Source organism: Monodon monoceros, unplaced genomic scaffold (genome assembly GCF_005190385.1).
Source record: "Monodon monoceros isolate NGI ecotype Baffin Bay Population unplaced genomic scaffold, NGI_Narwhal_1 Super_Scaffold_7, whole genome shotgun sequence".
Lineage (NCBI taxonomy): Eukaryota > Metazoa > Chordata > Mammalia > Artiodactyla > Monodontidae > Monodon > Monodon monoceros.
The window spans coordinates 23,047,426-23,063,787 of NW_021703784.1; the positions used below are offsets into that span (position 1 = coordinate 23,047,426).

Consider the following 16,362-nt stretch of genomic DNA (forward strand, 5'->3'; position numbering starts at 1 on the left):
GGATGCAGGGAGGGGGAAGGGTAAGCTGGGACAAAGTGAGAGAGTGGCATGGACATATATACACTACCAAATGTAAAATAGATAGCTAGTGGGAAGCAGCCACAGGCACAGGGAGATCAGCTCGGCACAGGGAGATCAGCTCGGTGCTTTGTGACCACCTAGAGGGGTGGGATAGGGAGGGTGGGGGGGGGATGCAAGAGGGAAGAGATATGGGAACATATGTATATGTATAACTGATGCACTTTGTTATAAAGCAGAAACTAACACACCACTGTAAAGCAATTATACTCCAATAAAGATGTTAAAAAAAATGGGATGGGAGGGGGCAGATTTTAAGCAAATACTACTATGGAGGATAATATAGAAAAGCAAGAAAATGACTTCAGAGAATTCTTGAATAATTTGGAGTGATTATTTCATCTAGTTTAGAGAGGATGGATGCTTTTAGTTTTCTTTCTCCCCCATAATTCATAATTATTCCATGGTTAAGCAACCCTCATGACGCTCAATTCTCTACCGGGAAGTAAACGGAGTTAATAAAAATAAATTAGTTTTAGACCTGACAATTTGAGCACTTGTTAGTGAATCTCCTAATGGTTTACTCTTGAAGGATATGCTACCACAGGATAAAACAACATTTGGGAAATCTACATAGACTTTACTTATCTAAGATGTGTCCCTTATTATCATAAAAGGACTACTTTATATTACTGAATTGAAAGGATTAACACTGTTCAAATAATAACCCTGTTGTGAGACAGAGACAGAGAAAGGAGAGAAATGTTCCCAACAGCTTTATGAGAAAGCAGGAAGTCTTTTGTTGGGAGGCTGCCCTAGATGACATTTTGTTATAACCTAAATAAAACTTAAGAAAATAAAACCTGGTATAGCTAATATAGTAGGGGCTAAATGACAATCAGCTAGAGAAAGAGTTCTGAAATTAGACAAACCCAAGTTCAAATCCGAACTCTCTGGGTTGTATAACTTCATTTAAATGATTAATCTCCCTGAAGCTATTTCCTCTTCTGTCAAATTGGTATGGTTTCTAGGATGTCTTAACGTTTGGAGAAAGAACTAAATGAGACAGTGCATAGGGAGCCCCTGGCCCACACAGTACACATATTTTATTTTCCTTTCTCTCCCCCTTCCTCACCATATTTAAAACAGGCAAAGATGTCTGTAAAGTAAGGTCTTTATGTATCAGGCAAGTCTTTGGAAATGAAGTTAAGGCCTGAAATGTTGAGAAAAGTGAGTAGCCCTCAGATTAGGAAGTCGGGGGAGGGGGAAAACCACAAAACAAAATGAAAATAATTCATGAGGGATAGCCGGATTTCTAAGTAGGACCTTTAGCTAATAAGCAAAAGAAAAAAAAAAAGGAAGATTCTTAAACAACAGACTAATACAGTGAGAGCAGCATTTTGGTAGGATGAATTTTATAGAACTATGCGAGGCTGGTTGGTGAAGGGGGTATCACAGGGCTGCTATGAGCTGCACGACTCCAAAAGGCATCATTAGCACTATATTGTATGTGAATCATACCTCCTAGAAAATAATTCTAAGAGTCTGGAGCCATTTAGAAAGTTTTTGTAGCAGTATAGTTTGATACAACAGAAATCTCAAATTGGAGTGGATGGCAATGGGAAAGACTAGAAAAGAAACATCCATGAGACTTAAGGAAGCAAGCACTGGGTAGTTTTGGTAAATCCTTTGAGAATAAAATTAATGAATATTCTCCACACCTGAAAACAACTCACAGACTCCTTATTTCTAACAAGCAGGTGTTTAAAAAACTTGTTTGTTGGTGATTCTAACCTGTTTGTAATTAATGAAGATAGACAATATTTAAACAACTCATCGAAAAATGATCTTGCCTAACAAGCAGAAACAAAAAGTTGCAGCAAAGAGCTAATTATTTATAGTTCTGCTCTCTAACCAGCAAAGACAACCTTTTCTCCTCTCTATCTAGCATAGAAGGATTTACTCAGAATATAAACTCTGATTCTGTAATACCCACAGTATAATATATTAAAATATCACACATGCATAGAACTTAAAATGCTCTTAAGAAGGCATCCAATTCAATCCTTTCCCAGAAAAGATGGTGCCTAACCCCCTTCCCAGGAAATTTTCAGAGACTCCGCAGCTCTTGTGGTAAGGCATTTCAAGGCGTCTAACCTAATACCTTCTGACAAGAGCTTAGGCCCACAAACTCTCTTCCTGTACTAAAAGAAAATGGAGTCTATCATAATCATCTGAAAACTATACTTGTATATATTTCTGACTGTTTTTAAATCTTCTCAAAGTCTTTTCTCCTCTAGGTTAGACCCTCTTAATTCCTTTGACCTTCTTTTATATCTTTATAAAAATAAGGTATATTTTCCCAGATTGTTTTATCTCAAATATCAGGCTTGCCATTATAATCACACTAAGCTTCTCATCTTTAATTGACATCTAAGGTTTCTATGCCAAACTGATCTATGAAAAAGAAATTTCCACGAAGCCAACCTTCCCACAGAAAGCAGCCATGAAGCCTAACAGCTACCCCATCTTGTAGGAGAGGGGAAACTACCATTAAGCTACCAGTTAGACTAACTATTCTCAGAGCTTTCTACAGGATAAAATACTGACTCCTTTCTGATGCTGTAAAATTTTGTGCTCACAATGCATGTGGTACATCAAGAAAGTGAGAGTTTAAAGAGCACTTCAAAAATGATTAATGGGAAGTTTTAAACACTTAATACACATGGCTTAGTTCAGAAAAAGCGAAAAGGTACATAAGAGTCCATCTATAAATATAGTGGTAGTGATAAAAATAAACTTTTTTCCCTCAGGTCAAAAAAAAATGTAAAAATGCTCTAAGCTGCATAAGGAAATTTGAATGTCAATATAAAAAAAGACTCCATAATACCATGGTAGAAGAAAGTTCTTCCCAGAAATATAGTTAGAAGTACCACCTGGGCATAGCTTTGATTAAGTGCTTAAAGAATTTGGGAGTTCTACATCTATCTGCAGTCTGGACCAGATGACCAATGCTATCGTTCTAAAATATAAATCAGGTTATGTCAGAGTTTTCCTGTTTAAAACTCTACCAGGTTCACTGTTAACTACAGCTCAACCCTGAAATGTGATGTTACTTCCTTTTCCCAGAATGCCTGTATTTTCTTTCTTCATAGCAAAGCCTACAGTTTTTTTAAATTATTATCCAACTAAAATGATACTGTCGTTTGAATACATCTGCTATCACACTTACTAGATAATACACTAATAATCTGTTTATACATTGAGCATCCACACAGAGAGAACCCCTTGAAGATTAAGATGAAGTCTAATTAATGTTCATATATCCAACGCAATGCTGTTATGGACTAACTTGTGCCTCCTACCCAAATTCATATATTTGAAGCCCTAACCCTCAATGTGACTATATTTGGAGATAGGGCCTTAAATGAGGTAATTAAGGTAAAATGAGGTCAAAATTAAGGTTAAATGAGGTCATGGGGCTCTAATCTAATAGGACAGGCGTCCTTACATGAGGAGGAAGACACACCAGAAATTTCTTTCCCAGCATGCAAGCACAGAGGAAAGGCCATGAGAAGACACAGTGAGAAGGCAGCTATCCACAAGCCTGGAAGAGAGGCCTTAAAAGAAACCAATCCTGACAGCACCTTGATCTTGGACTTCTAGCTTCCAGAACCATGAGAAAATAAATTTGTTGTTTAAGCTACCCAGTCTGTGATATTTTGTTATGGCAGCCTGAGCTGACTAATACCAAGAAAGTATTTTGGTCACGAAGAGTGCTTTTAAAAGCTAGTCTTAAAAAATCCACAAATTAGTAAATCCCCTTCAATTACTAGCACATATTTTTTGGACAACATGTCAAAGTTGGAAAAGTATGCAATTATACCCGTAAAATCTTGGTCTTGACATGTGTAAGCCACAACAAAACATTTTGATATGGTAACCTTGAAATAAGGAACATTCTGACAAGGCTAATTTGATGAAGCCAGGTCAGAATGACCCCAATAGAAGGCAAAATCAATTTTTTTTATTAACAAGTATTATGTGCAGAGACAGTGATGATTCTTTATCTGTTCCTGCCTGTCACCTATCCAGAGCTGGCAAGAGTGGTAACATTAGGAGGTGGTCACGATTACCTATTTTACTGTCATAACTCAATAATAAAAACAGGGGAAAGTAAAGGATTTTGTTTATCTTTTTTGTAATTCACCATGTCTCTGTATCAAACAGCCAGCCAAATGTTACATAACCATGTGCTTCTAAAGCCTACTGTAATTCTTATTACATGATCTTTCATCAGTAGGAGCGAAGTAGAAGTTATTATTTTAGGAAGATTATATTATTTATGAATATGGTTCCTTCACAGGTATTTGAAGAGGAATCCAAGCTAGAGTATAAGCTAAATGTTGTTCATATAAATAGGAAGCTGTTTATCTTTGGAAGAATACAGCAAATTAATTAAACTCAGTGTTTAGAAGACTTAGAAAATTCTAATGGGAAAAATTTTTTCTATCCTTAATTCCAGTTAATGCTGAACATGGAACTCTATGAAAGCTATAATAAAAGCAAAAGTATTTCAGTTCTATTTAGAGGCTCTCCTCGCTTTATAAGTCAGTAAACTGAAGTTAGAGCAGTTAAGTGATTTGCCCAAGTTCACAGACCTATGAAGTTTTTGAATTAGGATGAAAAAACAAGTGTTTGTCAACAACCCCCAAGTTTTTTGCACTAAAACATAGCTCTGGCAACCAACTGACAAAGAAAGGCAAGTATTTACCCAGTCCTCAAGATAGAGAATCCCTTTGTAACAGTGTGCCAAATGAAGACCTTCATCAGAAAAAAAAAATGAAGTGAGACATTAGAGGAAGCTTTGTCATAAGACTTGAGGAGCTACTCTGGAAAAAAGGGAGAATGATTTTCAAGTAATCAATAATTTCATTCCAAAAGGAAAACTGAAATATCACATTAGGGGAAGAAAGCAAGAAAAGAGAATCAGTGTAGAGCTCATTCTCCAGTGAAATAGGAGCTGACCAAGAGAAAGTAGTAAAAAAGCATAAAAAAAACTTTCTGTAGCAGTCGTGTGATATACATCTATATCCACATAGCAATTTATAGAAAAGTTTGACATGCAATATGAAGTACTGAGACAACTCGCTCTTTGTAAGAGAATGTATCAGTGCATCTGTCTTCCAGGGAGTAACAAACAAACAAACACGAATTTCTGCCCAATCCACCTCTTCATTTTTTTGCTTTTAAACTTTTCCATATCTGAAGTTGGAAAATTACACTGTCTCATAAAACAATTTCTTGTCCTATATACGAATCCAATATGCCTAATTCTGAATAACATGGAGGTTCAAAAACAGCCAAAACTGGTATTTTACCTTAGAAATTATTTTCAAATAATAAGTAGAGAGAACGAGAAAAAAAAAGCTTTCCATTAAATATCTTCCTTTTTCTGAAATAAAGGAGGACAGGAAGGGAGGAGAAGAAGAGGGAGGGAAGAAGTGAAAAAGGAATCACCAAGGTACAAATAGAAGCAAGGTAAAGAAAAAGAAACATTAGCTAGCATCATCTGGCAGTGCCTTAATAAACTTCCTGGATGTGAAATTTATTTTCCTTGGGCTAGACTGTTTCACTTCAAATGATCAAATGAACTCTGCCAAATTTGGAAAGCTACAAACAAATGGTAAATCAAATGGGAACTGCATTTTTCTATTTTCCAGCTATCAAGACAAAACTCTCCAAGGCAGGGAGTTATACAGGTATCTTCCACAGGATTCCTGTGGCAATGTTTATGTCTACCCAGGACCCTGAGTCCAGATCATCAACTGTATGCCTTTTACAAATCAAATGTGGACAATGTAAATTTACCTTCAGAAGGCACTTCGCCCCTCCTCCAAATCAACCATGCATAGCCAACAGCCAACTCCCCCTTCATCGTTAGTAACACAATAAATACCTAGCACAAGTTTGCTTTATACAAATATTTTAGAAACCCAGTGTATGTATGCTGTAACAACAGACTGTGACTGAGATTTAGATATAACATGAAATCTCATCTGGTCACTAAAATGAAATTCTACCTGTGCTGTCTATACCCAAAAGCATTACATAAATTTAAAGAACTACAGTTACACATAACTTACTAAACTTCCTAGAACATGTCTAGGTCAAAAAAAAAACAGAAGACAAATGGCGCTGAGGATTTTCAAAGAATCATGAAAATAAAACAACCATACAAGTTACTTACATTCAAGTTTGCACATGCTTTAACCTAAACATTCTTTTGAAAAATTAAATACAGTAGTATGTAAAAACATTCACAGGGAACAAGATTTCATCCACTTATGCTTTTCACAATGGGAGCTAGATAGTCGAGATTTATGGGAAGAAAGCAATCTTAGAAATATATTAAAATTTTGAATGTTCCAGAATATTTTGATGTTTATGATGACAACATGACAAGTGTTGGCCTTTTGCTCTTTTAGCTCATGGCTACCTCTCCAAAAAACTAGGAAAGTTTTTGGAGGTCAACTGGACTAACCATTATTGAACCAAAAATCCCCTTTATAACAAAGGGGACTTTAATTTGGACACAAGTAGTGGTAGTGGTAGTATAACTTTTAACCGAAATCTCTCTAAAAGATTGTGACGAAATCTGCCATATTTTAACATCCATACAATAGCTGACGTGACTTTCCACAATAAAATAAATAAATAAATAAATAAATAAATAAATAAATAAATAAATAAGATGCATTTTCTCTCTTCTGAAGAAGTGTGGTATGAAAGGGAAATAATTTGTGGAGAAACTCTTACATGTCAAGCAATAACAGGTACTTCATAAATGTAATCTTACTTATTTCTTTCAATAATTCTAGGATTTAGGTATCGATAGCCCCATTTGGCAGATGAAAAAACTTAGAGAGTTTAAGAAACTTGTTCAAGATCACATACCTAATAAATAATGAGATGGGTTTTAATCCAGGTCTGTATGACTCAAAAGTCAATGCTATTTTCCTTTCCTAAGTATTTTCTCAGCCAAGTTAAATATCTACAGTTCCTCTGCAACCATTCTTAATACCTCATGGCTCCAAAGTCCTCTAACCATTTTGTCCACTGATGTGGCATACAGGGAAAAGAGGTTTGGAGGATAGAGATTTACCTGTTATATAACTTGTGCGTTTTAGACAAATCACTTAACCTCTCTGATGCTCAGGCTCCTCATCTGATGAAAGAAAATAAAAACTATCAGGTAAAACACGGTGCCAATAGGAAGGTACCCTCAAAAGAAACTAAAAATGAATGAAAATAAGATAGTGTTCTAAGAGTCAAATGACAAAAATCAACATAAAATAAATCAGAACAGAGCTATACAAACATGCCTATTTAGTATCATTGAAAATTATTAGATTGAACCATGTGAAAGTTCTGTTTTTGTCAATGAAAGATTATCAGATATCAGTAATTTTCAAAGATTCAACCGATATTTAACCTCTCCAGCGCTCAATTTTCCTCATGTGCAGAACTTGGAGAACATTACTTACACATCACTGATTTGTTGAGAACATTACATTATATGATCTAGTGCAGATAAAGACTTGAGTCACTGAGTGGGGCTCCCTGAATCTAATAGGCTATATGAAAATAAACAGGAAAACTCATAGACCACCATTTGTCATCTCCAACCTCACCAACCACCTCCAGTTCCTACGAATACAACAGTAATTCCTATCCACCACCTTATTGGGAAGGCTAGTAGTGAGAAGCTAACCAACAGAGGTATGCCATGTGAAAGCATTCCAGGAACTGGAAAACCAGTGCGGACCTTAGCCACTGTTGTTACAGGTAACATCTGGCAGAATGCTAACTCTGGACATTCCCTGTGGAAATACTCTCTAATTGCTCTTCTGGCCACCTGGTCATTTATCCTGGAAATAGAGACTCTTTCAGCCAACTGATCATGCATACTAGAATGTTACAGGCACTATTCTGCATCTGTGCACTTAATATATCAGCAGTTTCAAAAGGCATTCTGATGTGAACTTAAAATCTGTAACAACAAATCTCTTGCTGAGAGACTCTTCTGAGTTTAGAATCCCTGAAACTGTTCTATAATGACAGATAAGAGGGCCACAGGGAGTTCTAAAATTGGGATTGGAAGTACCTTCAGGGGCTTCCCTGGTGGCACGGTGGGAAGAGAATCCACCTGCCAATGCAGGGGAAATGGGTTCGAGCCCTGGTCCAGGAAGATCCCACATGCCGCAGAGCAACTAAGCCTGTGCGCCACAACTACTAAGCCTGCACTCTAGAGCCCAAGAGCCACAACTACTGAACCCGTGTGCCACAACTACTTAAGCCCGTGCATCTAGAGCCCATGCTCCACAACAAGAGAAGCCACAGCAATGAGAAGCCTGTGCACCTCAACGAAGAGCAGCCCCCACTCGCCACAACTAGAAGAAAGCCCATGCACAGCAATGAAGGCCCAATGCATCCAAAAGTAAATGAAATAAAATAAATAAAACATTAAAAAAAAAAAGAAGAAGAAGTACCTGCAATTTTTTTAAAGCTCTGACCCATTCAGGCCCTCTGGTTTCCACCAGGATCTGCACTTTCAAACCATGACTCATTAAGCTCTCAGTGGAGACAAAGGCCTAAGGTACAAGAAGTCAAATTTTTTAAATACATGCATTAAAACTTTAGAAAATATCTGTGTGGCAACAGACAACTAGCATAGATTGACCAAAATCAGCCAGTCTCTTTTCCTTTTAATCAGAATTAAAATGATGTACATAGTAATGAATCTTCTAGAAACTTTATGTCCTTTCTTGATTTAGAGTTATTCCTTGAAATAAGCAAAACTATTTGCCCTAAACCTCTGGCTCAGTAACAACCTTTTATTGATTAACTTTAGTTGTGCTAATTTTACATGCATTACCTCACTTAACCCTCAAACAGTCCTATGAAATAGGTACTATTATTGACTTCATTTTAGAAATGGGGAATAAGTTCATTAAGTTGCCAAAGAATTCAAACCCGGGCATTCTGATTCCAGGCCCAGCCCTCTTTACCACTCTGCTCTACTGCCTTCAATAAAGGAACTGAACTTAAGTACTGTACAATACTTTATTAATTTAGGCCCATTGCTTTCACATTGATAGCTTTTTTTAAAAGTCCAGCTGAAATTAACTGTTTAGCTATTAAGTAAGGCTGGATTTCTTAGGATGTTAAAAAAGTTAGAGCTACTAAACAAAGGAAACCATCTTCAAGCACCTTCAAATATCTCAGAGTACCTATTCTTAAATCCACTAACAGTCTTATAGACAGCTCTCTGCTACAGAACATGTTGTGTGCCTCCTCTGATCCCTCTCCAAGTAGAATTAACACAATTATGAGCTTTTGAGTGTCTTGATAGGCCTCAGAAGTTCTCTCATTCAAACTCCTATGTTGGGTAGGAGTTCCTAGCTTCATTGAGAATGGTGTCTGAAAGTGAAGGATACAACACCTTCCCCTTATGAGAGAACTCATTTCATTTCTCAACAGTTCTGATTGTCATGAAGTTCTTCCACAGGCAACCTTAAACACATACAGTATTTTTTAAAATTTCTTTTTCAAAAGCCATGTCATCTTCAATTAGTCAACAATTTGCTGCACTTCCTGTGGATGTAAAACATGAGGACTTTTTCTACTGCTGTGAAAACACAGTATATCACCTAAATCAATACCCCTTCTGACTCTTAGCAATCTTGCAGATTAAATAGAATGTACCCTTCTTCAGGAAGTCAGGCAAGCACACCTACTAACTGTGGACAGCTAAAACATTTAACAGAAATAGACCCTTTGGAGTTATTTGAATGAAATACAGCTCAGGTACTGTTTGATCAAATTTAGTTCAATACCCAGAAAAATAAAAGATTAATAAAGTAACTTATTTGGGATTGGTGCTGTATAATCTGTTTTGATAAAACTATACTGAAAACTAACCTTTCTTATGAGTCAGCTTTGTATCATGGACAAAATATTTAAGTGAATGTTGTACGTCAAACAAAATGCACAGGCAGTGTAGACGTCAGAGGGTATTAAGTCTGAATTCCCCTTCCTGGCCCATCAATCATTTAACCTCTTTGGAAACAGGTTTTATGAAAGGAATTTGAAATTCTTTATAAAGGAAAAAGAGAAGCATATCCAAACCACAAAAGAATTTGTCCCAAAAAGGACGTGTTCTCTGGTAAATAAAAGTTTTCATGGTTGGAACACCCAGGACAATGTTATAAGACAAAGAAAACCATAGACTTGGAGGGAAAAAAATAGTTCTATAATGGTTCACTCCTATATAAAGGGGATATTCAGTCAGTCAGGAGGATAAAAACATATCTCTCTGAACTATCAGGTACTTCAAGTCTAGAGATCTAAAGCTGAAGTGAAAAGGAAGAAGGGAAAAGAGACTGTAAGTTTTTTTCCATGGGGATTGAAACAACACACACTAATCCCTGACAAATACCATGCTATTCAGGAACAGCATGTCAAGTTTTCCTCAAATTTAACCTTCTGACAGTTCATTGTCTACCTATTTAGAAGAACAATACACCATGGCTCAATTTTCCAATCAAAAAAATGGCCACTTAGTCCAAACTTAAATACCAACACAATGCTAACACAAGATGACGAGGCAAAATCTCACGGTAACCTTGCAGTGATACATGAAACAGTTAAAGAACTGCATAAATCCTCAGGATGATTTCACTATGAATTACGCCCATGATGTTTACCCTACAAACATGTACGCACAGAATTCATTCTAGGCCTCCTTCTGAGCAGTGGCTCCTGGTCTTAAATCACAATATAGGTCATATTTAATGAGGGCAATTCCTAGTTTTCAGAGCCTTTACAGTATGGGGATAGAAGGGACGGGAGAGTGAGAGACTGAATGGGAAGGAGAATGAGAGAGAAAGAGAAACGGGTAAGAGAGTTGATAGGAGAAATTAGCATCCATATACTTTAGATGAACAACACACCGGTATTTGCACCAGAAAACACTGCTGAAGGGAAATACTGTCAAGTATTTCCACAAATTCAAACACACACACCCTACTAAGACACCACTGAGTACAATTAACTTAGAAGTTCCTCTAAAAGAAACTGAATGATAATAGTGCCAAAAATAACAGAAGTCAGTTGAGAAACTAGCACACTGAACCAAAATGGACTCATATTTTTGCCATCTAAACAAGTTTGTTTTACAAACCGAAGCTGTCTAAACCTGGGGAGAATATTATCTCAAAGTATCCCTGGTTTTGTGCAACTCAAATACTTTTTAGAGGCTACACCCCCATCCCTCTACCCCCTACGCTAACTTATGTAAGTGCTAATTTTAAGGAAATTAAACCTTAAGGTATGTTTTCTTAAGTGTCTTATGCTTATACCAATTTGCTTTTTTCTGAAAGAGCTGAACACAGTGAAGAAACTTCTTATTTTATAGACACTAAAATAGAAAACAATGATCTTAAAGGATATTCAGTGCAAATAACCACTTAATGGAAAATCAATTATGTAAAATTAAGTTGATTTTGATTACAATTAATCATCAATCTTTTATATATTTGTGATTTATCTTGTGGGTATTCAGAGGAACATTTGACAAGATGAGTTTTCAAGAACACATTGTGCAAAAGTAAGAATCAAGATAACTGCAAAATAGTTACCTCATAGCACAAGTTCAGAATGTTGCAATAGATGTACTTTAGTAAACCACTACTATTACTCCAATCATTTGTTAACTCATAAAATTTCTTAGTACTTCACTGAAACTCCGTTTTATATAAACAGGGGGAGACCTATCATCAAAGCTCAACTTTTTTTCTTTAATTACTGGGACTAGTAAGGAGGAGGATGAAGCGGGGATGTAGGCAAGTGGATGGATAGTGCAGGGAAAACTGAAATTTATTTCAAATTCTAGAATAGTGGAGGGGAAAGATTTCCTCCCCTCAGTGCTAAAGTGACGAGTAGAGTATCCTGGAAAGGAAAGGGGAGAGATGAAACAAAATGTGGCATGACTTTACAACTCATATTTTCTACCAGCAGGAGTTTGTTTCCAGAGTCCCAAGCCCCCTTAGAGCTCAGGATGCCCTTTCACGTAGGTTAGGGTAAAGGCATCTTTGAGTTATAATGAAGGAGACCTGGGTTTGCCAAAGACAGCCTTAGGTTTGCCCAGGGCCAGCTGTCCAGGTGCAGTTATTCGTTCCACTTATTTTCACTCTCTAAAGTATCCTGTTTGTATGGTACTTTATATGGTCACCATCATCAACCCCAGTGTATGACATTTTTTCTATGGAAAAAACATGCTCCAGCTTACAACTGAACTTGGAGACATAAAGTGTACCATCAGAGATTTAATAATTCCTATTTGGCTCAATAACACTGCTTTCTAGGTGCCCCCCCAACCTTATTTTGTTTTGTTTTACTGTTTTTCTTCTAAAATGACCTTGAAATATCCCCAAAGTTACTGTGCCTTCCAATAAATCGCATGCTATAATTATGCTACATCATGTTTTATAAGTGTAACAGTGAAAATAAGTAACTTCATTAAAGAGGTACTATTTCATTCACTCATTAAATATTGAGTGCCTACTATTTGCTGGGTACACTAGTCTAGGCACTGGTGATACACTGGTCATGGAGTTTGCATTCTAGCTGGAATAAGACAAGAAACAACAGTATCTTTTTTTTGGCCGTGCCACGTGGCATGCAGGATCTTAGTTCCCCAACCAGGGATCGAACCTGCGCCCCCTGCAGTGGAGGCACAGAGTCTTAACCACTGGACGGCGTGGGAAGTCCCAATGAGTATATTTTTACGTACTGTCTGGTAGAGGGAAGTCTCTGGAGAAAATTAAATCAGAGTAAGAGAGAGCAGGGTGGAAGGAGATGAAAGGAGTAAGGAAGCAAATCACATAGCTATCTGAGGTACAAAGGGCAAAGGACATAATCAGCTGATTTGAGGAAAAATAAGGAGGGCCTGATGTTAAAGGAGTTAGCGGCAAAACAGTGGAAGATAAGATCAGAGAGGGAGCTGAGAGCTAGATCATATATGTAGGACTTTGTAGTTCTGATTATGAATAAGATAGGGAAGCCCTCTGCGGGTTGGGTTCTGAACAGGGAGTGATATAATGTGACTTACTTTTTTTTTTTTTAACTGAGAAGAATTTATTTATTTATTTATTTATTTTTTAGGCCACGCATGCGGGATCTTAGTTCCCTGACCAGGGATTGAACCCGTGCCCCCTGCATTGGAAGCACCGAGTCTTAACCAGTGGACTACCAGGGAAGTCCCTGTGACTTACTTTTAAAGGCTCATTCTGACTACTATATTAAGAATAAACTGAGGTGGGGGAGAGAGGGCAGGGAGGGTAAAAGAAGGGAGACAACTAGACTACTTAGAATGCTATCACAATTAACAATCCATGCTAGAGATGATGGTGACTTGGATCAAAGTGATAGTAGTGAGGGTGTTAAAAAGTGGTTGGGGTCTGGATTTACTAAGAAAGTTTCCATTTTTAAACTATTTTAGATTTACAGAAAATTTTCTAACGCAGTACAGAGTTCCCATATAATCCTCATCCAGGTTTCCCCAATTGTTAACATCCTGTGGTATATTTGTCACAACTAAGAAACCAACACCGGCATATTACTATTAACTAAACTCTAGACTTAATTACTATTAACTAAACTTATTAGACTGTACCAATTTTCCTGGATCTATTTTTCAGGTAAAGTCAACAAGATTTACTGACGAATTGTGATGGAGTATAAAAATGAGAAATCGAGGATGTCTCTAAGGTTTCACCTGAGCAACTGGAAGGATGGAGTTGTCATTTCCTGGGATGAGGAAGACCGTGGGAAGAACAAATTTGGGAGAAAAAAATCTGAAGTTTGAATTTGTCTATGTTCAGTTTGAGACTCCCACTAAAAATCCAAGTGAAGATTTCCAATACGCAGTTGATTATATGAACAGAGGTTTCAAGGAAGAGTAACATATTAGTTTGAGAGAGATTTTAAAAATAGAATTGCAGGAACTTGATGCTTAATTGCATATAATGCGTAGAAAAAGCTAAAAATGCTTCCCAGGTTTCTAGGCAAGAAAAAAAACAGGTAAATGGGGGCTTGCCTGGTGGCGCAGTGGTTGAGAGTCCGCCTGACGATTCAGGGGACACGGGTTCATGCCCCGGTCTGGGAAGATCCCACATGCCGCGGAGTGGCTGGGCCTGTGAGCCATGGCCGCTGAGCCTGCGTGTCCGGAGCCTGTGCTCTACAACGGGAGAGGCCACAACAGTGAGAGGCCCAGGTACCGCAAAAAAAAAAAAAAACAGGTAAATGATGATAGAGAAGTTTTTCAATTTTAGCCTTCTCTTAATTAATATCCACATTTTACCATAATTCTCTATAATGAAGCTAAAAACTCTGAACTGTCAAAATGTCAGTAATAACCTTTCAACCATTTTACATAAAGTATTATTTTTAAAAAACTATATCATACTTCTCTTGGTAAAAGAAAAATTCTTTTGGCAAATTATGGATCAAAAAAGGACAAAAGTGAAATTTTGAAGTTTACCTGTATACAAATATATTTAAGCATTCTTTCGTTTCAGACTAATATTGATAATCTGCAGTCTGTTCAGAGTGAAATTTGGAGCAAGACTTACTTTTTTTTGTGTGTGTGTGTGTGGTATGCGGGCCTCTCACTGTTGTGGCCTCTCCCATTGCGGAGCACAGGCTCCGGACGCACAGGCTCAGCGGCCATGGCTCACGGGCCCAGCTGCTCCACAGCATGTGGGATCTTCGCGGACTGGGGCACAAAACCGTGTCCCCTGCATTGGCAGGCGGACTCTCAACCACTGCGCCACCAGGGAAGTCCAACACTTACTTTTTTAATGACTTTCAGAGGGGTAAGGAATCCAAATAAATAAGATGTTAATGAAAGTTTATCAATAAAAATACAGATTAATCTATAACAAAAAGGAAGAATTCAGGAATATCTGTAACAATTCACAATTAGCAAAAGACCTGCTGACATGTCTTATTCCAAATGATATGTTTCTGAAGTTTAAATATCAGTATTTCTAGATTTGAACATTAAACAGTGAAAAATGCCTTCTCAATGCAGTTCCCTCCAAAGAGAAAATGAACAATGAAAACTATCATAGGCCATGACAGAGCATAATGGCAATTTTATACCCTGCCCTTGCTGGGTAAATGGGCTGGAATTTTACAATATAACCAAAAAACTATCTTACAAAAGACAAAATCAGAGTTAAGGATGTATGCATATGACTTTCTACATAAAAATAAATTCTTCAAGCAATTATTTGGGTTTTCCTTTAATTCTGCATCTGACCCCTCCCCTTCATTTCCATCACTGTCATTTCCTCTTGCCCAGATATTTGAAAAGGCCTGTTAGCTATAAGCTTTTTCTCCTACTCACTGATCTAGCAGTCAGAAAAACTGAGCTTAATTCCTAACTGTGGCTTTAAACTTGAGAGAGGGCCTTACCTCTTTAAACCTCAGTTTCTTCATCTGCATAAAGGCGATAAATATCTCTTCTTATCTACTTCTCAAGGTTATTAATGGGAACAAGTTAAATAACGGATGTGAAAGTTACTTATAAACTGTAAGGAGCTCTGTTAGGGTATGATCTTCATATTCCTGACGCAAAGACATAATCATATTATCACCTTGACACAAATTCTTCAAGGACTTTATGTTGTTGCCCATGAGAGATAAGTTCCTTGGCCTGGCACTAAAGAACACCTGCAATCTAACCACAATATATCCCTCTAGCTTTACGTCCTCATAATATAATCTACTTTCAAGTCACATTACACCAGTGTTGATCAGATGGCACATCTTAACTCATTAGTGAACCAGGAAGTCACTGAGTGGACTGTGACTATAATTTTTTAAAAGGAAACAGAATAGAAAATTCTGTGTATGACACATAGAAAGTATTGTTTTGTGAAATTTATCTTTCAATGTTGTTTATACACGTTATTAGGAAGAATGTAAAACGTGTTTCTTACTCTAGGGTCTAGACAAAAAAAGTGTGGAAAACCCTATAGTGAGCTACTCACTCTTCCACAACCATAACTTCATGATCTTCAATCATCTAGTCTTGCACCCAGAATGCCCTTCTACCTAAACTTTCTGGGTCTTTTTTCCTTATCTGAAAAATGGAGGTAACACAAACAGCCATCTCACAGTGCTACTACGAGCAACAGATCAAAGTCCCTTGTTAAAAGGTATTGAGATGAGGTACCAAAAGCTTTTCTCTGCCCTTTCTTCTTTCCTGACTGT

The 16,362-nt window shown here is 37.2% G+C and overlaps 1 protein-coding gene across 3 annotated transcripts in view; it reads right to left on the reverse strand.

Annotated features, from left to right (window-relative positions):
- DDX10 (DEAD-box helicase 10) overlaps positions 1-16,362 on the reverse strand; it is a 287,054-nt gene that overhangs the window by 59,439 nt on the left and 211,253 nt on the right. Inside the window, exons 17-18 of one of the 3 annotated variants that reach the window (XM_029207244.1) lie at positions 8,571-8,672; positions 7,184-7,246 (exon numbers count right to left, since the gene is read on the reverse strand). The exons of the other annotated variants lie outside the window; for them this stretch is intronic. Of the exons in view, the coding sequence (XP_029063077.1) occupies positions 7,214-7,246; positions 8,571-8,672 (135 nt within the window). The 3' untranslated portion in view covers positions 7,184-7,213. Of the gene's footprint in view, positions 1-7,183; positions 7,247-8,570; positions 8,673-16,362 lie in introns of those variants that run through there. 3 annotated transcript variants of the gene reach the window in all.